A 25,771-nucleotide genomic window follows, 5' to 3' on the forward strand; every position below is an offset into this window, starting at 1 on the left:
TCCTGGGACACAGTTCTTCATTACACTCTTCCTTTCCAGATCCCCTGTCACGGTGACTTCAAGTAGGCAACGAGCTGCGAGGTAGACACAACTCAACGAGGACCTAGCTGGAGATGGTTAAAACACAGGGTTTTCCAGCCAACGCCGCCTTTTTACTCCTTGTACCAGGACCAGACAGAGATACGGGAGCAGACTGTGCCACCTCTGTGCTCTCCAGAGACCTTTGCACATGGCCAAGAGGATCCCAGCTATGGATTTATGGAAAGCAATACAGCAAAATGTGCATTGCAGCTGCTCAGCCAGAAAGCTTTTATACCTCCTTCAGTGGTTGAGCAGCTGAGTGCCTTTATTAATAGTAGAAGTGTATTTATCAAAATTCATGGGTCAGCATTGTTAAAGCTCCATAGATTCAATTTGGACAGGTCACCATTATTTATTTTTCCAGATCGTAGCTTCAAACAGGGATATTTTCAGTACATAGTCCAGATTTCTCCCCAGGCCTGTTTGAAACACTGTAGGTAATGCACTCTCCAGAACAGGGTCTTCCACTTGTGTCTGACTTCCTGAGGAGGGGCTGCACTTGAGGACTCATCGACTGAAGAGCAAGAAGCAGATGTGAGCCCTAACCATTACACAGCCACCTGCACTATATTCAGTCAAGTGTGTCACCAAGCCAGGCAGAAGCCCTGGCCCCAGCATAGCCACGGTCCCTCAGATTTCAGCGTAGACAGAAGCTCACCAGGGGTTTTCTAAACCTTGCGATTTTTGTTGCCACCACAAGAGGAGGCAGATATCTCTGCAGCTGGATCTTCTGCCTGGCTGCAGGTCATGGTGATCCATGGGTGGCTGCATGTGTCCACTTGCGGCACTGCCTGTGGAAGTGGAGGAAGCTTCAGCTCCAACTTCAGCTCCAACTCCATCTCTGCAGCGAAAGGCAGACCTGGCCTGGTTCAAACTCACCCCTTCTTCTGAGATTGCAAGGCTGTGTAGCCAAAGGGGAAAGGAGCAACCCACAGAGTTGCTAAGCCGATGACAACATTTTAGTGTCCTCATGTGTTTGGAGCAGCTGTCAATCTGGAGGTGACATGTCCTACAGCATCCACCACCCCAAACAGTTACAGTGAACACTGGAATGCTTTTCTTGGGGAACAGGAGCAAGTCTAAGGGACCCAAGCTGTGAGAAAACAGGTATTGTAATGTGGATCTGATTCTGCATTAGGTTAGGTGAGTTTGATTTATGCTCAGATCTCTCAGATCTTTGACTTTGAATCTCATTTTTTGTCCTTTAAGAGGAAAATAACTATACGTAGAGACAGCATTGCAGGAAAGTAATTCATAAGGATTGATTGATGACGAGCTGATACCTTTAAAGTGGAGTTGGAGGCTAAATTAATATAGAATGAGAATAGAAGGGTTGGTTTGTTCTTCTTTCAGAAGAACAATTTCTGAGCAACAGCAAAATCAACTGGGAGAACTCAAAGCTAATATGGAAGAGGCTTGCCATTCCTTAGGGAAAACATTGTAAAATTACTTTATATCCAAAAGAAGCAGGAAAAACAAGAGGGAAAGAGTGTAATACCTAACTGGAGTGTGATTTCCTAATATCAAAAGGATATTAGGAATAATAAGCAGACTATGAAAAATTGAGAGGAGGACTAGCCATTAAAGAAGGCTTTGATTGATGTTCGCAATATGCATGAGTGAAGTAAGAACAGATAAATCCATCAAGCTGTGGGTCAAGATCTCAAAGCTCAGTCATAGGCTTTGTTGTAAGTCATGAGATGTGTTACAGCAGCATCATGTGGCGCTGGGACCATGTGATTTAGACTGAAGAAAATATGGAAGAAACGTGGAAGAATTGTAAGATAGAACTCAAGAAAATAGGGAAATGGTAACAGGAGTGTTGAAGGGGATTTATTGGGCTGGAGGGAAATTACTGATGGAATCTGACCTTGGATCTGGCCTTGGAATTTTTATTAATGGCCAAAATATTAAAAAAAAAGATGTGGCTAGTGTCACAATAAAGGAGGATCAGGATATTACAGGATACTTGCATGGCCTCAAGGGTCAACATAGCAGAAAGGGGACGATATCCTCATGCCCAGCAAAAAGATGTGGGGGAAGCTAATGCTACCGTTAGGCAGGACACATTCCAGAAGGAGAGCTCTGAACGTCCAAGGATAGTATTACACAGGGACAAATGGAAATGAACAGGCACTGAACAAATCTAGGCTGGGAGATAGAAGAAAAGTCCCTTCCAATCCCACGCTTTATGTGCTCAAGCTCAAGCTGGGCTAACTTCAAGGAAGTCTTCTCATAAATTAGATGAGGGCATTGCTAGCTATTGATCACATAAGCTGCTCTGACTGGGCTTTCAGTGATGTCAGAGCCCCTAAAAAATGTCTGGCTCTTCCCTAGGGGATTTCCTTCCCATACCTAATAAACTCACCACAAGTATATCAGGCCTGTGAGAGCAAGAAGCCAAGATTTTGAGCTCCTGAACTAGTAAGTCCATCTTCAGGGAGATTGTGGCTGACTGAAAGCAGGTCTGAAGTCCTCAACCGAGCTGACCCATAAGCAAGTGGTGGGATTTTTGCCTGAGCAAGGACTCCGAGACTGTGCCCAGACTGTGTTATTCTCTTGGAGAACACAAACACATCAGAAGGTGTCCCAAAGAAAAGGCACATAAGAGGAAAGATCCTTGACTCTTTTGGAGACAATCAGAAAATCAGAGAATGAGTTGACCTGTGGAAGCCACATCTCCTGTGAGTCCTACGAACACGGCAGATACGTGAGAGCTGAGAAGGCAATCAGACTTTCTAGGGACGAAAGATTGAAGGGCTGAGCCCCCCCAACAATTTCAGTTCTGAGCTAGGGTACAGCGGGCAGCTACTGTCTGTTTACAACCAAGGCATGTTGGTGTTTGTGATTTCAGGTTAAACTGATCTTCAATTCCCATCTCACTTTCTCTTCGTGTCACTGAGAAGCAAACCCACGGGGTGACCGTCTCCGGCGGCAGCACCCTGGTTCCAGCACCCCCACCACCACCCCCCTTTTTCCCAGGGCACTCTCCCGAGGGTCCAGGATGCTCCTGGGGTTTTGAGCCCCCCCCCCCCCAAGGTCACTCTCCTGGGGCTCTCAGGGACCTCCTGGGGTATCGGGGTGCTAGGGGGACACCAGGACCACCTGATGTCTCTGTGTCATAGGGCTTCCTGGGGTTATCCGGGGTCTTGGGGTGCTGACAGGGCCCCAGGACTGCCCCAGGATCACGGGGGTCTCCAGGATAGGGGGGTCCCCAGGTCGGTGCTGGGGCTCCCTCAGGATCTGGGCACCCCACAAGCCCCAGGCTCGTCCCCGAGCCCCCCAGGTCTCCCCCGGTCTGCGGGCACCCCCAGGTCCCCGCTTCATCCCGGGAGTCCCAGGGCTGCGCCCCCGAGACCGGCTGTCCCCGGGCCCGTCCCAGCGCTTCCCCCGGTGGCGGCGGGGGCGGTGGTTCCGCCGGGGGCGGGCCGGGGCGGGGCGGGCCGGCGGAAGCGGGCGGAGGCGGCGGCGATGGCGCTGCGGGGCGGGCGGCGGGCGGCGATGCCGGGATAGCGCCGGGCGGCCATGGCGCGGGGAGCCGGCCCGCCGCTGCGGCTGCTGCTCCTGCTCCTGCTGCAGCTCCTGGCGCTCCCCGCCGGCCGCGGCAACCGCACCGGCCCCGGTGAGTGCCGGCCGGGGATGGCGGCGGGGGGGGGGGGGTCGGGAGCAGGTTGGGGATGCTCCGCGGGGGTGCTCGGAGGCAGTTGGGGGATGCTCCGCGGGGGACGGGGCTGGGACGGAGGGGCACGTCTGGCAGAGGAGCCGGGTTGGCGGGCATCACTGCTCGCCCGTGGGGCGGCGAGGGTCCCGGGGGGCAGAGGCGCCGGTGGGAAACCAACCGGGTTACGTTAAAGTGAGCGGGCACTTGTCTGCCGCGCAGCCCCGGGAGCTGGTCTGAGTCCCGCAGCTCCTGCCAGGGGCGGCTTTGAGGCGGCTTCGTGATTTCCCGAGTGATTTGGGTGCTCGGGGGCTCCGTAAACCGTCCCCGGTGGAGCAGTGCTTGTGTCGGGCGCTGCAGAGCAGCGAGAGGTCAGGCTGGGACCTAGAGGGGTTTCTGCTGTCTTGGCGGCGGCGGTGGTTGTTTTGCTTGGTTTTGCTTTGTTTTCAGGTTACTTTACTTCCAGTAAAGGCATCAAGGCAGCTGGGGGGGAGCGGGGTTTTGGCAGAGTGGTGGGCTGCTCTTGGTGGTGGTGCTGGGAGTCTGGGGTCCCCAGGGACCATGCCTCCCCCTCCAGAGGGTCAGCCAGCGGGTGCGGGGGTGGAAAGATTTGGGGAGGTGAGGTTGTTTCCCTGCTTCACCCCGTCGCGGAGGTAGGCTTGTGCCAGCGGTGGCTATCCGCTGTTGATGGTGGTTATCGCTTCCTCGCTTGCTGAGTGAAGATGGCCTTTTGCCCCAGGCCCACCCTCCGCTGGCATCCTGCTAGCTGGGTTCCCAGCCCCGGAGAGCTACCCTGCGCTCGAGGTGTGGTGGTTGGTTTGTCTTGGCGCCAGTCCCGCCAGCTGGGGGAATGCCCCTGCAGGGCTCAGTCTGGGAGCCGGTGAAGATCGGTGCCTCCCTAGAGGAGCGAGGGGTCCTCTTTCTGGAACATTTAAAGATGGATTTGTGACCCGGGCTAAAGGAATAGGGTTTCTGTTACATTATAAATGGCCAAACACCTTGCCCTTTAGCCGTGTCTTGTCCAGAGTCAGATTTATCACCGTCTACATAGCTTTACATAGTATCTGCTTTGAAATGAGGGCTTCGTCCTTTTGATGGGAAGCCCTGAAACCAGCAGTCAAGGTATCAATTCCTAAAACTACCATGAGATCATCTTTGGACGAACAAACCCAAGCTGTCGCAGGTGGCTCTTTATTCTGAAATTCAAATAACGTGTCTCCTCTCTGCATCTGTGATTCCACTGCATTTTGTTTCTTGTCTTAAAAACCCTTTTGGATTTTGCATAATGTGTTTGAAATGTGCTTATGGGAGAGGATGGAAACAACATCCATTTGACAGCTCCATTGCTCAGTTTAAAGGCTTGTTTTACATCATGGGACAGTCGAGTGGGACTTTCCAGGTGTTGCCGTGCTGGTGCAGAGCATACTGAATAGATGGGGACAGACACGTACAGGGCGCAGCAAATACTAGAGTACGCTCTCTGGATGCAAATGGGCTGCCGGAGCACATGCCTCACGTGAGGTGACCTGTCTTTCTGGCTTTTCTCTGCTGATATTCAGTCTGCTTGTGGTATTTCCTTGTCAGCCCAGGCAGAGCGTGCTCTGGGAGTCAGCTTACCCGCTCCCTGGTGCAGCTCTCGGGTGCCAGCACAGCGAAGCCCGTGAGCCGCCAGAAGCTGTTTGTGAGTGGGCTTTGTCCACGCTGGCGTTTTGTTGGTACAGCCACAGCTGCTGCTAACCTGGTCGCAGGCAGCGCCTGGGCAGGGCAGGTCTGCCTACCTGCCCTCGGCCTGTTACTGCGCTTGAGCTCGCTCCGTATAATTGACCAGTCCTTAATAAATAGCACCGCTGACTGCTTGAGTTTTTCATTTTGCAGCCTGCCTGCCCTCTCCTCCCCAAAAACCACACAAATCGTGCTTCAGCTTTGTGAGGACATGCTGGACGGGTGGTGACTGTGGCTGTTGGCCGTGCAGAGCCTGGCAGCTGGTGGGGTTGGAGCACTTGCATCAAGGCAGGAGGGCTTATCCCCATGCAGGTTGTCTGATGTTGCGTTGAGCAGGGCCGGGGCTCTCCCAGCTCTGATCACGCTTTGTGTCCCTGCCTACCCTTGTCCTGTGCCCAAACATCTCTATGGACTTCCAGAAACCAACATGCTGTGTGCATGCAGAGGGCAGCTGGGGGTATAGACACCGCTGATTAAAGACTGCTCCCTTCTGTAGCTCCTGTGCATGAAATATGGCTGGGCTTGTAGGGGATCACAGCCAGCTCTTGTCTGTTAATAGCCCACGCACTGCGCTGGCGTTGCAGCCAGGGAGCGTTTGCTTGAAAAGCCCCTTTTGTGGTCTCTGCTCCTTGCTGGCCTAGAGAGCAGCGTAACCCTGGCGTGGGGACCGCAGCTGGACAGCTCTGCCTATGTGCTGTGGACTTCTCGCTGTCCTGACCCGGGCTCACCACCCCACCCCACCCCACCCCCCCCCCGTGACCTCGCCTGGCCCCGTGCATTAAGGTGCTGCAAGCGCTGCTCCCTTGGCTGGACCCTGTGGGCGTGCAGCCAGGGCAGCCCCTACGGCGAGGCGAGGCGGCCACGCTCTTCCTCCACGAGCAAATCCTCCGGTTGGCTTGCATGGCTGGTATTTCTTGCTTTCCTGTTTCCTCCTTTCTCTGTTGGATTTGCAGGGTGCCCGGAGGCTTTGGCTTGGTAATTTGCCAGGGAATTAAACCCATGATTACCGTTCCTGTCTCTTTGCAGTGCCGTGGGTGCAGGCCGGCATGCGTCCTGCTTTGGGGCATGAATCGTAGTTCCTCCTAGGATTAGGTTCCTCTTGGCATGACGTACATCCTAAGGTTCTGGTCCTGCCTGAGGACTGTTTTCCTCTTTGGCATCTTTCTTAAACTCAGTTGGGTCCTCTGCGTTTCCAGTATGACCCTGTGTAGCGTTGGAGGAAGGCAAGTTAAACCATAGTTGCTGCTTTATTCTCTGATAGAAATGAGGAATCTGTGTTTGAAAGGTGCCACAGTTTCTCCCCACTCCAGGGAATTCCAGAGTAGAAAAGGAGCATCTGGGAGGACTCGGCAGAGATGTGAAGACATTTTCTTCCACCCCCTTGCTGAATGTTATGAACCTTGTTTTCGGATGGGCAGCATGGCCTTGGCTCTGCTGTCTCTGTGCAGTTTTGTCCCCTTCTCAACCCTGGTGTGATGTTTCTTTTCCATCCCCGAGTTGCAGTCTGGCTGGTTTCTTGTTGATAATAACACTAATGTATAATTTTGCAGGTGAAATCATCAGCAGGCTGGGGGTGATCTGTAGGCATAGCTGGGCAGAGGGATGGATGGAGGATCTAGTTAGTCCTGATGGCACTTTGACTGAATAGCTGTTGTCCTCTTGCATGACCTTTCAGCCTACCCTAGGGCTGTTCTCGCTATGCCAGCAGCCTTTCTTCCGGATAGGAAAACCTGTAGACTTTGGAAGGTACGTCTGAAAGCAGAGTTAGGTTTGCAGCACATGAATTTTCGTCACGTTGCGTGTCACAAGAAGGCAGCGTGTTGCGCAGTACGTGTGTCCTGAGCTGGGTAAGACTGATAACATCAGCCCGTGCGCTCAGCAGAGACAGACAAGGGCACAGCTCTTGCCTCTTGGCACGATAAACTGCAGCTGGGGCCTGGAGCACCCCTGCGCTACCTGCACCCATCTGCTCTGCACTGTTTGCCCCAGGGTTTGCTGCTGCCTACTCCATGGCCTTTTCTTGTGTCATCAACTTTTCCTCCTGACCTTTTCCTCCTCAGTGTCTCCGGTGATCTGTCATCTTCAGATCACATCTCGCAGAGCATGGTTAAGGCATCTTTTAGTGTTTCCTGGCTCCGGATGACGGTTTCGTAGCAGGGGTGTGGGCGGTTCTGGCTGGAGGAACAACGTGGATCACCACGTAATCTAGTGGGACTGGGATGAGAAATCAGGGACGCAAAGGGCTCCTCTCCAGCAACCTTAAAACTCCTGTGTGCTTCTGTAGCCCTGCAGCCTGCCCCCAGCAGCCACCCCAGCGACTGCTGTGCTCTCTCCCTTTCAGACTCCCTGTATGTCTCCGAGTACTTCTCTCAGAGTGCACAGAAGCTGTCCTTCTACAGCTGGTATGGGAACGCCAAGCTCTTCCACTTCCGTGTGCCAGAAGACACTGTGCTGCTTCGCTGGCTCCTGCAAGCGTCCCGAGGGAAAGGACCTGAGTGCACCAACATGGAGATCACAGTGTATGTATGTCCCTGTGCCAGTGCTTGCTCACGTGGGCTTCCTGTCCTTCTCTTGTCCTTGCTGCTCGTGGCTGTGGTTGGTTGGTTGTAGGAGGCTGGGCATCTGTTCCCTGGTTGCAGCAGCCGTAATTTCTTAATGTACTAGCACTAAATCTGTGTTTAAACCTGTAGGACCATTTCGTGTTCACCTTACCAGTGGATCTGGGGCTGTCTCTCAGACATGATGTCTAAGAGACACCTTAGAAACACTGGAGAGCTTGACAGTGAGGCTGGTGTTGCTGCTCATGAGCAAAGGTGCTCCTGGACCTTTCTGTGCCTGGCAGGGTCCTATGCACGGTACCAAAGGATGTGGCAGAACTGCAAGGGGCTTGAGAGACTCAAACCAACTGGAGACGGACAAATTCCCCTGTACAGAGGAACTGAAGAGGCTGGGGACGCTTTTTGTGAGGGATGCAGGCTGTGTGTGGAGCAGAGGGAGGAGACGAATGCTGAGTCCTGCAGACACAAAAGCATGAGAAGATTGCAAACTCAATGCCAGTGAAGGAAATGTAACTTAAAGCAGTACTTGAGCTGTTGGGGGATTTGAGGTCAAAAACTTGCAGACGGGGCAAGACTTTGAGCTGTATCTTGGGAGGGTCCCAGGTTTCCTGGGCAGGTTGTGTCCTTAGAGACACGTGGGTCTCTGGCACCCACTCCACAGAGGTCTTGGCAGTGACTGAAGTTTGCTGCTTGGCTTGTGCTTCTCCGGTCTGTCCTGGGCACAGACCGGTGCTCTTGGTTGCTCCAGAGCAGCCTGGAACAGATGATCTTCCTACTTTCTGCTTCCCAGAAAGGTTTCCAATAGTTTGGGGACGTGAGGGACAAGGCAGCAGCTAAACGATACCCTAAGAAACGAAGACCAGCCCAGCTAAGCTCAAACAGGTTAATAACACATCACCTGTCATGTTTACTTGCTGGACCTGTTGGGTCCGTTGTTCTGTTGCAGCGCTGTCCAAAAGCAAGGAAATTAAATGCCAAATTGGCTGCCCAAATAAATATCTGACGTATTACTTAGCTGCCTGCTTTTCTGCTACTTTGAACGTTGGGCTGCTTATCTGGAAAGCAGAAGTGCTGGTGTACTGAAGACGGTCACATGGACCTTCCTTGGTAAGCATCTTTTTAGTCTGTCTGCCCGCCCTCCTAAAAGAGGAAATAGGGTAGATGCAGATCGTAGCTATAAAATGAAAGCTCTTTGACGATTTAGCCTATATGGGAAATTTGGTCATGATTATAAAAAAAGGAGTAGCCTTGCAGCTGGGGCTTAACCTTAGAAAGCGTTGTGGAAATTTGCTTTCAGGCTTGATGGAACCATGTAAATCCTTATCTTAATAAGCAGCCAAGTTAAACCAATCTCTAAATAAATCCAGATAAGCTAATAGCAGCCAGTCCTCACCAGATGAAAATGATGCCTCTTGTGGCCCACTTGAAAATGTGGAGGTTTTCCAGCCTGCTCCCTCTCCGATCCAGGCCAAGCTGGTGTCCACTGATGAGTTTGTATCCCAGTTTATCTTGCTGGTGTCTTTACATCCCTCGATTTATTTGCATTCTGGTTTCTCTCGCAGGCACTTTCGCTACGGAGCCCCTCCTGTAATTAATCCACTGGGGACTCATTTTCCTGCAAATGCGACTGTCCGTCCTTCCTATAACATAAGCATCACTCTGAGCAGTGCTGTGCAAAACACCACCTTTGTGAACGTCACCACCCCTGCTGCCGGAGACTGGTTCATTGCTGCCCATCTCCCTGAGGCTGCTGGCAGGATTGAAGTGAAGGTGAGGGTCCTGGTGAGTGTCTCGCCCATCGTACTCTGCCCAGTGTCTCTCGCCACAGCTGACCCCTCTGCTCTCCCCTCCTGCAGGGTTTCTCCACTCCATGCCCCTATATGTTCCAGGCAGATATGTTTGTGCTCAGACTCACTGATATGCCTGTTCTGGAGCCTGGTGTTGCTACGCCACAAACCGTCGTCTCGCCTGCTAAGCCACTGCACGTTAAGTGAGTGAGAGCCATGGCTGGAAAGACTGGGGGCTGTGGGGGGGTGGGATTTCCCATGGGTGCTCTTTAGGGGAGGCCGCTGTTGTTCCCACGGGGGGCTGGAGCTGGGGAGTCCCCAAGCCTGTTTGCCGAGCTCCCTGCAGCAGTGGTAGGGTTTGCACGGGGAGCACATGAGCAGCCTTCTCCGAATCTTCCCAGGTGGTCTTAGAGGTCCAGCTGTGGGAATTTTAGTTCTTTGGGACGCTTTCCTTGGGAAGGATTTTCACAACACCAACCAGGGCCATCTAGTTCTCGCCACAGAGCTCCAGGGACTGCGGTGGGTTGTGGCTGGCTTGTGCTGAGAGTACAAGCTCTGCAAGCTGCTGGTCCCTCCTCCTGCAGGGTCTTCGTTCCCAAGCATGCTGCCAGGATGCAGTTTGAGCTGCGAAGATGCGTGACAAGTGAGCAGAAAGCGTGCACCATGCGGGTAGTGCTGGGCTCCATCACGCTGCCCCAGTCCTTCCAGAAGATCGTCACCTGCACGGGGAACGTAAACTGCAGCCTGGCCCTGGACTCGCCCCCCTGGGAGAAATGGCTGCAGATCATGGTGGAGAGTCTCGGCGCTGCCAATGCCAGTGTGTCGGTGGAGATGCTGGCTGCTTTCACAGGTGGGCTTCCACTTTCTCTAGCCCTATGGGAAGGACCAGAGAGAACTTTGTGTCTACTGTGTCTCTCTTGGGCCTTTGGGTGGCTGGCTGTAGTGGCCTGCGTTCCCCAGCATGCTGGTTGCCTGGGCGTAACCTTGGGGGGCTGAGACCTAGTGGTTGCTTTGGGGTCAAAAATGAAAGCTCCAGTGTTCACCCAAGAGGGATACTCCCTGGAGCTGCCTGTTTTGGAAATGCCTGAAAAGTTCAGGGTCTCTGACGCGATGATCTTTTCCAAAGGCTGTTTGGGAAGCAGTGGCCGGCTTAAAATCTGATGGGGAGAATAGTCTTGGGTAGATGCACCAGTCTGTAATGATATGTTGACTATCGATTGGCCATAAGCAGGCTACAGACAGGAAACCATCTCACAGAGGTTTACTTGGGGTAATGTCTTGGGTTGTAGTGAGGGGATGTCACCATTTCAGGTGACATCTTGTGACTCAGGAGGTCACAAGGTCCTTGTGGCTGTGATAGGCACCTTTGCATCCTCTTATTACATGACCACAATCCCTGTTTGACTCTTGGAAGCTCACCAACTAGGTACATTTTTAAAGTTTTCTTCTGCTGGGAGTTCTACCATCCCCTCCTCAAAGCAGAGCCTCATCCCATGTGCTGGAGGGCCTGGCACTGGCAGCCGAGGTGTTAGAGGGGAGCACTAAAGTCTCTGGGAGCGATGGACAGGCTTCAGCAGCGGGACTCCAAGTGTCACATTCAGCTCCCTCTGCTATGACGTGATGGTTTGTGCCTGTAGCTACATTGGGTTAGCTTCTCTCTTCTGCTTAGCCTTGTCTGCTCGCGTCTGGGGAACTGGTAGAGACTTTTATGCAGCCTGTGATTATGGGACAGCTAAGTGCTGTGCTCTGCCACTGGCTAGTGAATACTCCCTGGGTACGTTGATGTGTTATGATGCTGTGCGTTATCCCTTCTTCTGTTCCCCCTCCCTTTCCCTGCAGCTCCAGGGTGCTTCCACCCACTGTACCGCTGCCTGGCTTCCATCAGCGTCCCAGCTTGTGGATGCTGATGCTAGAGTTCCCCCTGCAAAGATGGTGCCTTTCAGGGGCTGTAGCCAATACTGCAGTGCATGATCCAGCTGAAATACCCCCAGTTTGTGCTATCACTTGAAGGTCTGGAGCTGCTGGGGCCCTGCCTGGATGAGGTGCTAGTCCTGGCTGTGCTGATTCCTCTCCTTTTTTGCTTTACAGCTTGCAGACCAGGAAGTACCAGTTCATTCTTTAACTTCAGCAGCCTAAATCAGAGCCAAACTGGTCCCAGACCAGGTAGCGCAGGAGCAGCAGGGAGCTCCACACTGTCTACCGGAGAGGCTTCACGCAATGCATCCGACCAGAGGAGCTTCTGTCTGCAGAACCAGCCCGTCATTCGTGAGGACCTGGATGTGGTGTCTGTGCGCTACAGGCTCTTGAATGGTCCCAGCGTGCCCGTGAACTCCCTCTCCCCGACCCTCCTCCTCCTCAACCTGAACACTGGCATGGACAGCGGGGGTTCCCTCGTGGTCAGTCTCCTGCTTAACAAGGTGCGGGTGCTGACTGATGGGATTGTCTCCCCTTTGCGGGGCTCTGGCCCTGCTCCTGGGCTGGTTTGTCAGCAAACTCCAGGGACCGTAGATGCCAGTGGGACTATTTCTCTTTCTTTTTGTTGTCACAAAACACTCTGAGCCTGTTTTAGCTGCTCCCAGCATGTCCCCCCTGCCAGCTCCAATTCAAATGCCACAGCTTGCTGGCATGTGGTGGCAGTGACGCAGAGGAGACGAAATGGAAAGCAGCTGCAATGCCATCTTCTCCATGGGAGCCTGGCGCCTTGCCACCAGGAGAGGAGACTGAGCAGGGAAACCCAGGGATGTTCCTGCCCAAGTTGGTGATTCCCAGGCTCCTTCAGTGACACCCCAAAATCCAGCCCCCTGAAATTCTATGAAACTTCCTGAGGGCTGGAGCAGGGCTCAGCCCTGATGTCCTGCTGCCTCTGACTTCTGCCACCCTGTGCTCGTGCTGAAGCGATGTGCGAGTGTCCCAGCTTTGGGGCAGTTCCACCCGTACAGTCCCCTGGGAGGCTTTCTTGCCTTTCAGCCAGCATGTAACACGGTGGCAGTGCAGGGTGAGGTGAACACGGGTTTGCCCGGAAAGAGCTGCTGGATTGATGGGTGACCTTGATCTGCAGCATTTATTGTCACCTGCTGCTCCCGTGTACTGTGGGCAGCGTGGGAGATGAATTGTGCAGGGGGGTGGCATCGGGGCGCTCTGACGTGGGACACTGCTCTGTTTGCACAGACATCCGTGAGCCTGGCCAATGCCACCGTGGTAGCGTGTGTGAGTGCTGCTTCACCGGTGCTGTCCCTCAATGCCACACAGAACTGCAGCACAGGTATGAGAGACGCTGGCACCTGCTACCAGCTCAGCTACGCTATCTGAGGGCTTTGCTTTTAGACCTCATGAGCTGTTAACTGACTCAGGACTTTGTGGGGTGTCCCAGGGAAGCTGATTTGGGCACAAGCCCTCCTGACGTCTTTGTGCTGGCATATGCCCAGGGATGTTGGGGTGCAGATGCTTGTCTGGCACCGGGAGTTAGCCTCCACCAAAGGAAGGTCTGGTTACCAGCTGGGGCTCTTCCAGCCTCATCGGCAGGAGGTTTGGGGATGGTCAAGGCATTGCTGGTGTGCAGAGAAGCTGAGCTCTGCACTGGAGGACTAGCCAAGCAAACAGGCTGTTCCAGGTCCCCTGTGCTGTCTAGGCAGGTACCAAGAGCTGAGATGAAAGAAAAGACAAAGGTCTGGGGAGCAAGGCTCCGCTCCATCCCCCCTGGTGCCTCCTGAGGACGGGAGCAAGGAGCCACAGGAGCATGTGATTCCTGTGCAACTGGTCTCAGCCTGGGATTGCTACGGGCCCTTCTCCCCTGGTCCTGGCCCATCACAGCACCCTCTTTTCTTTAAGCTTTTTTCCAGGGCTACCCTCTGAGCATGAGCGCGTCCTCTGTGGAAGCGATGCTGATTGTCCTGTACCCACAGACGGATGACTGGTTCCTCTCCCTGCAGCTTATCTGCCCGAAGGGCCAGGGGTGAGTCTGGTGTGTCATCCCACCTTGGGGACGGTTCAGAGCACTCTGCCTCTGCGTCCTGCTGCCCTTGACTAGCGTGAGCAAAACCGAACCCCTGTCCTCACTGCTGTGCCGTGGGCTCATCTCACCTGGTAGGGGTGAAGCCGTGGCTACAGAGGGGGAAGGAGGCGGGTGGCAGTACTGGTTTGCTCTCTTGTGAGCACCCAAGCAGCTTGTCTGGTGCTGAGCTGGCATGTCTCATGCAGACTGCGGGTGGCAGAGCCTGCCTGGATGAGCTTCCCCTTACCCAGGTGGATTTTGAGGTGATAAATTGGTAAATGAAAATGCTGCTGTTACTCCTTCGAGGGGTCTCTGAAATGCAGGCAGTTGTGCCCATAGTCCTGCGGTTTGCCTTCCTGCTGGTTCCTTGCGTAAGGGGCCGAGCGCATGCTGTAAAACAGTGCTGGCGATGCTGGGCCTGGGTACCAGGGTCTGCTATGGGCGTCTGGGGAGAACTGACTCCCACCTGCGCATCAGTTTGGCAGTCTGAGTGGAGAGGGAGCCGACGCTGCTCCTAGCTCTTGGGAGAGATGGAGCAGATCCTGAAATAGCGGGGAGCTTGCATGCACGAGCGTGGCCTGACCTTCCGGAGCGGAGTGCTCCCTGGGCACAAGGCTGCCCCGAACGACTGGGGTACCAACGCAACCTGCTCTCCTTGCAGTGAATGTAATGCCGCAGAAGCCAAAGTGACTGTCTTCGCATACCTCACCCCCTGCTTCAATGACTGTGGGCCGTACGGACAGTGCAGCCTCCTAAGAAGACATGGCTACCTCTACGCTGGCTGCAGCTGCAAGGCTGGTGAGTGCATTTTCCTAGAAAGCTTTGCCATCCTTCCCAACGGGAGGCGACATTTTTCGGTGGCGGTGTTTGGGTCGGGCAGCCTGGGGTCTGCCGTGGCTGCCAGGAACAGCCTGAGGCCGCAGCGCCTGCCCAGGGAGCCCTCGGCACCCGTGGTGGCCTCTTGAGAGCATCCTGACTTCTCCGAGGGGTGCTGCATTCTGGGAAGCACAGAGCACCCCAGGGGAAATGGGGAATCAGGCTGAGGACAGCTTTCTGCTCAGTGGTCGTTTCGCTTCCAGCTTGGAGACTCCCAGGGCTTGGAGAGGTGCTTCTGAGCATCCCCAAAGAGGTCAGGGTGCCAGCAGGGCTGCCTGAAGGTCCGTCAGAGCCTGTGCCTTTCAGGGCAGTTTGTTACATAGGGTCCTGGCGATGAGGCCAGGCTGCAGTCCCTGTCTGTGCTTTGCCATGGTGCTCTGTCTCCTGCCAAGAGCCAGCACACAGGCCAGCCCTTAGACTCAGAGGTGCCCCTGGAGGAGGAACATCTGTGTCAGCTGCTAATTATCTTAATAGGATGAGAAGACTGGGCGGGAGTCGGTGGTGTGGGGAAGATGATAGCTCTGCTGTGCTTGGGTGGGTACGTGTACCTGTTCTCAGCAGAAGGACAAGGCAAAATGTGGTTCACTGCTGCTTTGGGCCTGAGCCAGGACGTCCCTGCTGTCTGCTGCAGTGCCGATGATGGGCGAGGAGGGAGATGAAGAACAGCATCCGAATTTCCGCGAGGGGTGCCAGGTTCTGGGAAGCACAGAGCACCCCAGGGGAACTGGGGAACCAGGCTGAGGACAGCTTTCTGCTGAATCACTTGGAGCAAAATGCCCCATCTGCATATTCGTGACCCAGAAATAAACCGGAGAGAGCAGCCTCCCTGGGCTCTGCCTGGCAGGGAGCCGGCAGAAGGGGCAGAGCTGCTGGCTTGGTTTCTAGTGGCACTGTAATGGGATGGATGCTACTTTTAACTCTTCTTCTTGTCTGTGGAGTGCCTGCACGTACCCAGGCTGCCCTGTGACTGACCTCCTTTCCCCAAAAGAAGGGCATGGGCATCCTAATCTTGAATTAAAATAATTAAAATTAAAAAAAAAAAAAAAGAAAGATAAAAAGGCAGGTTTGTTTTTGTAGAAGACTGTCTCAGCTCAGTCCTTAGTATCGCATCAGCAGGCTGAGAATTGAGCCCCGTGTCAAGCCTCGAGCATGCGCTGTCCTCTAGGAAGTTTTCACTCCCACCTGCCCTGCGCAGACCTGGATGTCACCCTGGGCTGAGGCAGTGGGTTTGGTCACCCTGGAGAAGAGGAGTTGGAGGGGGATTGAATCGCACCTTCCACTGCCCACGGGGGTTACAGGGACCCTGGAGCCGGGCTCTTCTGGGGGAGCACTGGGAAAGGGCAAGAGGCCACAGACACAGGCTGCAACGAGGAAACTTCCAGCTAAATCGAAGAAGACAAATTTCCCCCCATCAGAGTTGTTCAGCTTTGCACAGTATCCAGGTCTCCATCCTTGGAGATCTTCAAAACTCAGTTGGGCAACACTCAGAGCAACCTGAGCTGGCTTTGCAGTCTGCCCTGCTGTGACAGGAGGTAGAACAGGAGCCCAATGGCTTCCTCGATGTTGTGGATCGTTCTCCACCCTCGTTCCTGGGATCTCTAGGGATCTTGCACCCAGCTTACACCATCATCTGAAGCAGCTGAGCCTCAAAAGCTTAATGTATCACCCACAAGCAGCCTGTGTGTTGAGTTACTGTAGGGATGAAAAGTACCAGCCTGGACACACCCATACTGTTCATAGAATGGTCCCTGCTACGTGGGAACAACCTGGGGGATGTCCTCGGAGCAGACACGGGGCTCTGCTGGGCTTCCCCAAGACTTTCCACAGCAGAGCATGCGATGAGTAACGAGACCATCCTGAGAACAGGAGTGCGAGTGGCTGATGGAGCAAGGGAGAGGAGGCCAGGAGGTAGTTCTGGGGTGCGATTGCTTCTTCTGAGAAGTCCTAGGCTGCTGCTGGGTGCTGCGGGAGGACAAGGGAGGGCATGCAAGATCCACACAAGCCTCTCTGCTCTGCAGGTTGGGGCGGGTGGAGCTGCACGGATGATACCAAGGCCCAGTCTGTCAGTGCGCAGAACCTGGCCACCCTCCTGCTTACCCTGAGCAACCTCATGTTCCTGCCGGCAATAGTGGTTGCTGTTTATCGCTACTACCTGGTGGAGGCCTCCGTCTACACCTACACCATGTTCTTCTCCACGGTAGGGGTTGCCTTTTGTCGGGTTCCCCGCCAGCTTCCCCTGAGCATTGAGGATGCTGCGTCGGACTGAAGTCCTTGGTGGAGCAGTCCATCCTGGAGCTCCACAAGGAGCTTCTACGATCGTTGGACAAGCACCTCCGTGGACATGTCCTGCCTCTTCAGAGCTTGGCAGGAGTGTTATTTTCACTGGGCTCTTCCACCCATGCTGCAGGTGCTCATATTTGGGGGTGGGACCCCAGGGAGCTGAGATGGGCTTGGAGCATTGCGTACTTGAAGGGTGCTGTCCTAGGAGCTCTCGGCTGCTGTTGGGAGGGTGCAGGTTGATGGCTGCTCTCATCTGCTTTCTGTAATGCCACAGTGGTTTGGTGGAGCTTCCTGGAGGCACTACCAGCAGGGATCGTGGCTACCATGGGCTGAGCCTTCTCCTGCCTCTCCTTCCCAGAAAGCCGTGTGCTGCTGCTGGATTCATGCTAGCCTTTGCTTTTGTCCCCGGCTCTAGTTCTACCATGCGTGTGACCAGCCAGGCGTCGCAGTGATGTGCATCATGGACTACGACACACTACAGTACTGTGACTTTTTGGGCTCTGTGGTGTCCATCTGGGTGACGATCCTGTGCATGTCCCGGGTGAAGAAGATCCTGAAATACGTGAGTGTCAGGTAACCCCGCGCGGCAGGGCCAGTCCTGGGGTGACCATGCTGAGCCCTCTCACGGCTGTATTTTAATGACACAGCCCGGCCTGATGACAAAGCCTGTTTGTCACCCGATGCCACCCTGATTTTTAAACCGGTGGGTTGTTTTGTCCCAGGAGTTTGGATCGTGAGCCTGCATGCTTGTTGGGCCTGAAGGGACTGAGATTTGTGGGAAAGGTTTGTGGGTCCTCTGGCTTTTCCTTCTGAAGGTGCTGCTCCCGAGTCCTGCACGCGTGCAGGGCTGGGTGGCCAGGAGGTGAGGTTCTCCCTGCCGCTGGCATGGCTGGCTGTGCTCTGGCAGCAGATGAGCTGCTAACAACAGTGGTGGTGTCTCATTCCCAGGTCCTTTTCGTCTTGGGGACCCTGTTAATTGCCATGTCCCTGCAGCTGGACCGCAGAGGGGTGTGGAACATGATGGGTCCCTGCCTCTTTGCCCTCGTCATCATGATCGCAGCGTGGGTAAGTACGGACAGCCAGGCAGGATGTGCTGCCCTTAGCTCCCATCCGGAGAACGATCGTGGCAGAGCAGACCCCAGGCTCCAGCCCATCCACAAGGAGGGCTTGATCTCCTTGAAAAGCCCAGGTGGAGGGAGGGCAGGGTGAGGGATTCGCCTTCCATCCCTCCAGTAGCTGAGAAATCTCCCGGTTACGGGTCTCAGCACAGTCCAGCTGCTGCAGCTCCAGTTGAGCGCACGCCTGCGGCTGGAGTGTTGTCCCAGAACAGCCGGCTGTTGCCCGTGCCCTGGGCAGGAGCTATGGCATCTGTGCTGGGCTTTGGTGCCACGGCTGGGTAGGGACTCTTGCACACAAGAGATAGGCCCGAGAAGGGGGGAGGCTGACTTTCTCAGGGGCAGCAGGCACAGCCTCTTGCTGTGAGGTTGGCAGATGCTCCTGGGTCAGGCAGCGCTGCCTGTGTCCCCCTGCCTAAGCTTCTGGTTGGCTGCTTAACCCTTCTGTGCTCTCACACCTCCAGGTTTACCACGGAGTGAAGCGCAGACACTGCTACCCCTCCTCGTGGAAGCGCTGGGTTTTCTACCTCCTCCCAGGGATCACCTTGGCTTTCATCGCCATCTCAGTATATGCATTCATGGAAACCAATGAGAACTATTACTATACCCACAGCATCTGGCACGTGCTGGTGGCTTGCAGCGTTGCTTTCCTGCTTCCTCCTCGGGACAAGCGTAAGAAGCCCTGGGCCTGGTCACAGAAGCTCACTTGTCGCTATCAGATCTGCCAGAACGACCGTGAGGAGCTCTATGCTGTGACCTGAAACTGCTCGGCTCCCGGTGGCAGAGGTGGAGGGCTGCTGAGGTTGCTCTTCACCTGGGCTGCCCCTCTCTCGCACGTCGGCAATCCTCTTACGTGCTCATTCACTGGCCGGGAGAGCGCAGTATGGACCAGGTTTAAAGATGAAGATGGTGGGCTTGTCTTGTGAAGGCAAGTTTGAGGCCACCTCTGCTTTTCTGCTGGGATGGGGCAGGCTCTTCATGGTTCTAGATCAAGTAATAGCCTGTCCCCCACCTCCCCATGGCCCTGGGGGAAATCGCCAATCCTTCCTCCCCTCCTGCTGCATCCATGAGGCTTGGGCTTAGCCCACGCTGAGCTGGAGCCAGGGCTTTGGCTGCTGGGTTCTTCCCTGCACACCCTGACCTAGCAGAGGGCTGTGGGACGGGGATTTCCCCTGCCATCCTGCAATCAGCATTTGAACCCAAGAGAAGAACGGGTTTCTTCTGATCTGGGGGGCAAATGCTGCCACGTGCCCTTGGTGCTGATGGGGCGGGAGGGAGCTGATCTCGGCGTGCACTGGGCCCTTGGCCGCCGTCTCCACGGGGGTCTGGAGCCTCTCTCCCCGTGAAACAGGCGGTGCTGCTCTTAACTAGTCCTGATTCTGGGGGAGCAAGAATGAGGCTGGGACTTGGGCCCTGGATTCAGGATCAGACTTGGCAGGAATGTGAAAAAAACCCCGTGTGGGGACGTGCAAGAGGCAGCAGCAGCATCTCGCCCAGAGCTGTGAAACCCACAGCAGTGCAGGGTTTAGTCTAAGTTTAATTTTAGCCCTCTCAGCTCATCTGGAAGGAGCCGGGCTGCTGCAGTGTCCTCTTCCTCTCTCAATGTTCAGGTATTCACCGTCTTCCTCCCTTTCGTGGGTTCGGCACGTGCGTGGCTCTGCCTGGGCAGCGTAGGTGGTCCAGGATGGCGTCCGAACTGCGCACCCCCCGCTCCTCCAGCCTGCTGTGCCTCGGAGGCTGGATGTGCTGCGGAGTCGCGGCTGGTCTAAGGCCGCAGGCAGTGTCCCGCCCCAGGCAGGAGCATCGCCACGGGCTCCCTGGATGGCTACGGTCTCCTTTGCAGCATCTGTCTCGCCTTAGCCTTACTACAGGGCACGCAGGCATCAGAAAGCAAGGGCAGAAATGTGGCAACCAGGAAAGTTGTCTTTGCCCATCCTTATTCTACAGATAAGGGCTCAAATACATCGTTCCTTGCTGGTTTATTCCAGCTGTGGTCAGTCTGGTGTGTGCTGCTGGGAGCCCGTCCACGGAGGCCCTCCTCAGGTGGCTTTGGAAAGAGCTGGTAATGAAGGATTCGTCTCCTAGTTTATAGGAAACGGGGTTATTTCTTCGCTTTGAAAAGCGCCCAGCCTTCTGCTCAGCTCTGCACTTTATCCCTCTCCCTCCCCTTCCTCTGCAAACTCCCACTTTTTAAGCAGAGGCAGGACGGGCGAAGGGCACTCGCCCGCACCCAGCGGTATCGTCCCCCCGTCCCCCCCGTCCCCGGCCTTTCCTTTTGCTGCTGCCATCCACGACACCGGCAGCACGGCGGGAGCGGGGAACGTGGGGTCCTCGGGGCTTCCGCGAGCTTTTATCACTTTTAGGCACTTTTTTTCCCCCCCACCCCTCTCGGTTTGCACAGCGGCGTCGCAGCCCCGGCGCTGTGGCAGGCGACCGCCGCTCCTTCACAGCCCTGCCGTCCGCGCCAGGCTGCCGGGCCGGCCTGGCTGCTGCCAGTTACCGGAGAAAGCAATAATTCCTCCTCGGGCCTTTTCCTTCAGGGGCTTCCGCGCTGCGAAGCAGGAGAAGCTTTGGGGGGAGAAATCCCGCTAACGTGATTGTTTATTTTGTGTTTGATTGTTGAAATTCTGCTTTTGGGCCCCCCCGGTCACTGTTGGCCCTGGCTCGAGGTTGCGTTAGGTGCCTGGGGCGGGGGTGTTAATTATTTTGGGTAAAATCGGAGCGAATTCCTGTGTCTGGGAAAGAAAAGGTTGGTTTTTTTTTTTTCTTCTTCTTTGCTGTTAATACCTGTGATTATTTTATACGGTAAATTTTAAAGCTTACAGTTTTATAATTTAATAAAGGTAATGGTATTTGAGGGCAAATAGTGGTGGCTGGAGCCGACACCGAGGGGGTCGGGGCAGGAGCAGCCGGTGCCGGGCCGCCGCAGGCTGCGGGCGAAACGCGGGCGCGGCGCGGCCCCTGCCGGCCGCCGTCGTCTCCCCTGCGGGCCCGTCGGCGCCAGCCGGTGGGAGGCGGCTGCGGCCCCGTTTCCGGCCGCGGTGGCCGCTGGGAGCGGAAGCGGGCGGCGGCGGCGGCGGCGGGAGGGCGATGCCGCTGCACCGGTACGCGCCGCGGCTCTGGCCCGCCCTGCGGCTGCGGGAGGGCATCTGCGCGCGGCTGCCGCAGCACTACCTGGCGGCGCTGCAGGACGACACGCCGCCCACGCCCGTGCACTGGCGGCCGCTGGGCGTGCGCTACCGGCGGAACCCGCGCACCGGGGAGCGGGAGCGCGTGCAGGACGTGCCGGTGCCGGTGTACCTGCCGCCCGCCGCCCACGAGGGGCTCTGGGGCGGCGAGGGCTGGATCCGCGGCTTCCGATATGCGCGCAACGACAAGGTGAGCGCTCCGGGCCGGCGGTGCCCGGCCGGGGGAGCCCCGGGCGTCCAGGGCCTGCTGGCGGCGGCCGCCGCCTTCCCCCCCCCCCGCGGCGCGGGGCCGTGGCTTGGGCGGCCCAGCCGGCCCCTGGTGCAGCCTCGGCCCCGGGGAAGGCAGCGTCCGCGGGCCCTGACCGCCGGGCTCTGCCCAGCTCTCCACCAGGCTGCCCAAGACGTGGAAGCCGCAGCTCTTCGAGCGGCAGTTCTACAGCGAGATCCTCGACGCCACGCTGACCATCACCGTCACCATGCGGACGCTGGACCTCATCGACGAGGCCTACGGCTTTGACTTCTACATCCTCAAGGTAAGGCCCCGCGCCCGGCGGGGCTGGCGGGACTCGCTGTGCGGCAGCCTGGGCGAGGCAGGTCTGCCCCCACGCCGCCGTTGCTCAGGGGCTTGCAGGCATCTGCTGCTGTTGATGTATTAGTGCGGGTCTAGAGCTTTCAGCCTTTAGAACCCCCTTGGTTGGAGCCCTTGGCGTTAAAGATCAGCACCGTGATCAAATTAGCTCCAGAACAAACCCAGGGGAACTTTCCCCTTTCGTAGCGTGTGTCCCGAGAGCCTCTAGAGCGTGCGGACAAGCTGCCGGTGTTGCCTACGCGCTGATAGACTTGCGTGTTCCCTAGCAGCCCGTCTCTTGGCGGAATTTAACATCGGACTTTATTCCTCCAGACTCCAAAAGCTGATATGTGCTCGAAGCTCGGGATGGATTTGAAGCGAACGATGCTGCTGCGACTTGCACGGCGGGATCCTAAACTGCATCCCGATGATCCAGCCAGAAGAGAGGCGATCTACAACAAGTACCAGGTGGGTGCCTGACCTGCAGCTCCTGCCCTGGTGTCTGCAGTGATGTTTGCTGGTTGTCCAGACCGATAACGCCCTAATCGCCCCAGCAACCCCAGTGCTACTGCTCCTGCCTTCGGGGTTAAGGGTATGGGCAGAGAAGATCTAAACGTTGTTTGTCAGGATTTTCTCGTCTCTCTGTGGGCTGCTAATTTTGGTCCTGATGGTTTAGGAAGACAAAAGCCTGTGTTTTTGCTGTGATCGAGCTCAGTGAGGGTCTGCAGTAAGCACCGGTAGGAGCTGGCACTGCCGGCAGCGGCGAGAATTTGTACTGACGCTGCAGGGAGGAGCCCAGACTGCCTGTGTGCGGTTTAGTTTTGTGCAGCTGGTGATGGTTGCCAGCATAGAAACACCGCCAGCATCCACGGTCCGTGGAGTTGTGCTGAGAAACAGCCCCAGAACTACACAAAGGAGAGGCACAGCAGCGGACGCAGCTGATCAGAGGAAGCAGGACCCGCACAAAGGGAAAAGGAGAGAAGGGAAGTGGACTTTGGTTGCCAGAAATGAGGGAACAGCGTTTTAAGATTTGTCCGTGGTAACATTCCTACTGGATCGCGTGTTTGGGTTGGGCATAGAGAGGATTTGCGTCTTAGTCACCTGGAAAGACACTACCACCTGCTCCTTCTTTTATCACAGGAATTTGCGATCCCAGAAGAGGAAGCTGAATGGGTTGGCTTGAGTTTAGAAGAAGCAATAGAAAAACAGAGGCTTCTGGAAAAAAAGGTGAGTTCCTGAGGCAGTGCTTAGCACCGAGGTGTCTTAGCTGCATCAGGCTGCGCGTCCAGCTTGTCTCTCACTCCGGGGCGGTAGAAGTGGTGCTCCGAAACTCCTGAACAGCCAACGTGAGCCCCGTTAAATTTGGGTGCCCAAAACATGGGGCTGAGTTAAAGCACGTTGTAAAACCAGATCCCCCGTTCAGGGGGAGAGATATTTAGGGGGCTGGCTCGTAACTCCTGCCCCGTTGCGCGTACATCTTTGCCTTTGGTTGCCTTCTGCTGTACTAGTTGTGCTTTGGGACATGCATCCACAAGCTCAGGGCTCGCTCAGTTTGTGGCTCTCTGTCGCTGCAGCTGGCTTGTTAGAAGCAATATGCAGAGGAGGGTGCACCAGGGAGCTGCGGGGGCAGAAGGGCTTCCTGGGGTGGTGGGGTCCCTCGGTGACGTTTCCCCCAGAGCTGTTGGCTCCTGTTGCGGCTGCAGCAGGGATGGAAAGGTCAGGAGCACTGACTGCGTGAGGCGGTGCTGGGCCATGAACCCTGTGGGGTCCAGCTTCTTCAAGGAGTATGTTCACCCAACATGCTTCAGTACAGCTCTGATTTAGGGCAACGTGAGGAGGGAGGCAAGCACTTTTAGAAGGAAAGGGATGCCTGAGAGCTGCTGCTGATTCTCGAATGCAGGCAGAACTGGGAAAGCTGGTGAATGTCCCGCACAGGTGCCTGTCATCTTCGGGGCAGGGTTACAGAGCTGAGCAGCAGCTGTGTCTGGGGGAGTAGCACAGCAGGTTGTCTTGTTCAGCCACTGAAAAAAAACCTGGCCCATCTTCCTCTGGTTTTAACTGTTAACACTCCCGCAGCACTGGCTCCCTGGGCTCTCCATTAGACTTCACCCCTTGCTGCTGTTCAGCAGGTTCACTGGTTTTAAGTGGTTCACTCCTTTTAAGTGGTTTATCCTCTGCTTTGTTTCAGGACCCTGTCCCTCTCTTTAAGGTGTATGCTGAAGAGCTCGTCAACCAACTGAAAGAACGGGCACTGCAGAAGCAGTAGAAGGAAAGAAACCTTCAGAGCAAAACCCCTGCTGCAGATCAAGCTGTAGGGTTCAGTGGGTCTTCTGTCTGAACCACGGTGTGTGGAAGGGGCCACATGAAGAGCGTGCCCAGGAGCACGTTGCAGTTATCAAAGTCTAATGACAGCCTAAATTCAGTGAGGACTGAGGAAAGAATTTCTGTCCTGTGGCCTCTGAAAGCGTTCTTGTAAGACTGACTTAATGTGGTTCTTCTGCCTGTAAAAGTAGTTGGCTGCTGTTGAGAGCTTGATTGCGATGTCAGATGAAATACGCGTTTTGGGAATATCAGTAAACTTTTCTCTGGTGTTCGTAGCTCGTTAGTGTGTTATAGCAGGGACTGTGAGACATGGTGGTGTAACTTAGATCAGTCCCCAGCCTTCTGCAGCAGAGGCGACCGTGCCCTGAAAGCACGACCCCCAAGCCCTGCCTCAAGCGGTGCCTGCCAGCAGGTGGGGCTGAGCTCCCCAGCCGCGGCCGCTGGCCGTACAGCTCACTCGAACCCCTTGGGTTCCAGCACTCTTTCTGTTTGAAGCTGGCGGTTTTAAAATCTTTTATTTTGTAAAAACGTAGCTGAAGTGGATGTTCGAGCCTTTGCTCCTGTCTGGCAACGAGGGACGGAAAAGCACTTACCAGAATTACGTGCTAGTGGACAGCGCTGCGTACCACCGGTGTCTGTAAGCTTCGTGGTCCTGCAGTGGGTTTCTGGCTGGAGATAAAAGCAGCCTCTCCTCCCTTTCCCTCCAGCTCTGAGGTGAGGGACAAGCGCAGAGCTTTGCGGGGTGGACCTCGTGTGAGCCCTATCTCTGGATTGTCACCCAGGAGGAGACTTTGCCTTAACTTTGCCTTGGGATGAGACATGCTCCCCCTCTCTAGCACGAGGGCAAGTGTACGGTCTCGGTTTCTGAGCCACAGGACCCATGATAAGAGAGAAACTGGGCTTGTAGAGCAGCGTGTGGCTGGTCCCCTCTGCACTGGAATGGAGTAGGACCGCAGGGGAGCAGAAATTCCCAGTGCCTTAACGTCTGCCTTAAAGACAAGAGAGGTGCTGCGGAGGTGGTTGCTGGGTAGGCACAGAGCCTCTGCAGGGCTGTGCTAGGTGGCTGCGGATGAGGGAGGCGGTTGAGGTGAACATGACCTAAATGGAAGGTTTAAGGACCTGGGGGAGAGCTCCTGTCCCGCTGGGGGCAGGGGGTGCTGATGGGGGCACTGCAAGAGCTGCAGGAGCTTCTCCATCGGGAAGCTGTTGCAGACGTTAATCCTGAAAACATGACCCGTTTCAGGAAGACCAGACTTCTCTGCTGCTTTTTTGGGCCGGGGAATGCTTTTGGGCAAGGGGTAGTTGAGCTCCCAGGTGAGTGTGGCACAGCTGGGCAGCCCCAGGGCTGGTAGGGCTGGGTGGTCAGGGGCTGCCAGACTGGGGCTGTGCCGTCTCTGTACGGGGGCAGGAGGCTCAGTACTGCAGGGGACAGGTTGGGTGGCAAAAGCTGGGAAGTTTCCAGCTCCGGCAAGTCCAGGTTCTCAAGAGCAAACTGGCACAGAAGGTCACATTTGCCTAATTAATGATTTCATAGCTAGGCCAGCACAATGACATTTGCTTATCTTCTCCCTCTTCTGCAACTGAGCTGAGTGGGAAGCTGCTGCCCGGCTCCTCGGGGACCCTGA

General features: G+C 55.6%; 2 protein-coding genes across 2 annotated transcripts; both read left to right on the forward strand.

Annotated features, from left to right (window-relative positions):
• Positions 1–3,606: 3,606 nt before the first annotated feature.
• Positions 3,607–20,924, forward strand: PGAP6 (post-GPI attachment to proteins 6). The gene is made up of 13 exons (XM_076351163.1): positions 3,607–3,703; positions 7,803–7,980; positions 9,582–9,789; positions 9,876–10,009; positions 10,391–10,656; positions 11,895–12,223; positions 12,975–13,068; positions 13,635–13,758; positions 14,459–14,595; positions 16,692–16,870; positions 17,369–17,515; positions 17,902–18,018; positions 18,533–20,924. The coding sequence occupies exons 1-13, from the start codon at positions 3,607–3,609 to the stop codon at positions 18,827–18,829; spliced, it is 2,307 nt and encodes a 768-aa protein (XP_076207278.1). The 3' UTR covers positions 18,830–20,924.
• A 230-nt stretch (positions 20,925–21,154) lies between these two features.
• Positions 21,155–24,421, forward strand: MRPL28 (mitochondrial ribosomal protein L28). The gene is made up of 5 exons (XM_076351092.1): positions 21,155–21,446; positions 21,637–21,789; positions 22,158–22,292; positions 22,965–23,051; positions 24,013–24,421. Exons 1-5 carry the CDS (start codon positions 21,159–21,161, stop codon positions 24,088–24,090), a joined length of 741 nt encoding a protein of 246 aa, XP_076207207.1. The 5' UTR covers positions 21,155–21,158; the 3' UTR covers positions 24,091–24,421.
• Positions 24,422–25,771: the final 1,350 nt, after the last annotated feature.

Source organism: Aptenodytes patagonicus, chromosome 13 (assembly GCF_965638725.1).
Source record: "Aptenodytes patagonicus chromosome 13, bAptPat1.pri.cur, whole genome shotgun sequence".
In the NCBI taxonomy this organism is placed as follows: Eukaryota; Metazoa; Chordata; class Aves; order Sphenisciformes; family Spheniscidae; genus Aptenodytes; species Aptenodytes patagonicus.

Excerpts from the sequence above, each read along its gene's own strand:
- PGAP6 (XM_076351163.1), top strand. The coding sequence starts at position 3,607 with ATGGCGCGGGGAGCCGGCCCGCCGCTGCGGCTGCTGCTCCTGCTCCTG. Across the intron at positions 3,704-7,802 it reads CGGCAACCGCACCGGCCCCG|ACTCCCTGTATGTCTCCGAG; the intron begins GTGAGTGCCGGC and ends TCTCCCTTTCAG. Across the intron at positions 12,224-12,974 it reads TCAGTCTCCTGCTTAACAAG|ACATCCGTGAGCCTGGCCAA; the intron begins GTGCGGGTGCTG and ends CTGTTTGCACAG.
- MRPL28 (XM_076351092.1), top strand. The coding sequence starts at position 21,159 with ATGCCGCTGCACCGGTACGCGCCGCGGCTCTGGCCCGCCCTGCGGCTG. Across the intron at positions 22,293-22,964 it reads CGATCTACAACAAGTACCAG|GAATTTGCGATCCCAGAAGA; the intron begins GTGGGTGCCTGA and ends CTTTTATCACAG. Across the intron at positions 23,052-24,012 it reads AGAGGCTTCTGGAAAAAAAG|GACCCTGTCCCTCTCTTTAA; the intron begins GTGAGTTCCTGA and ends GCTTTGTTTCAG.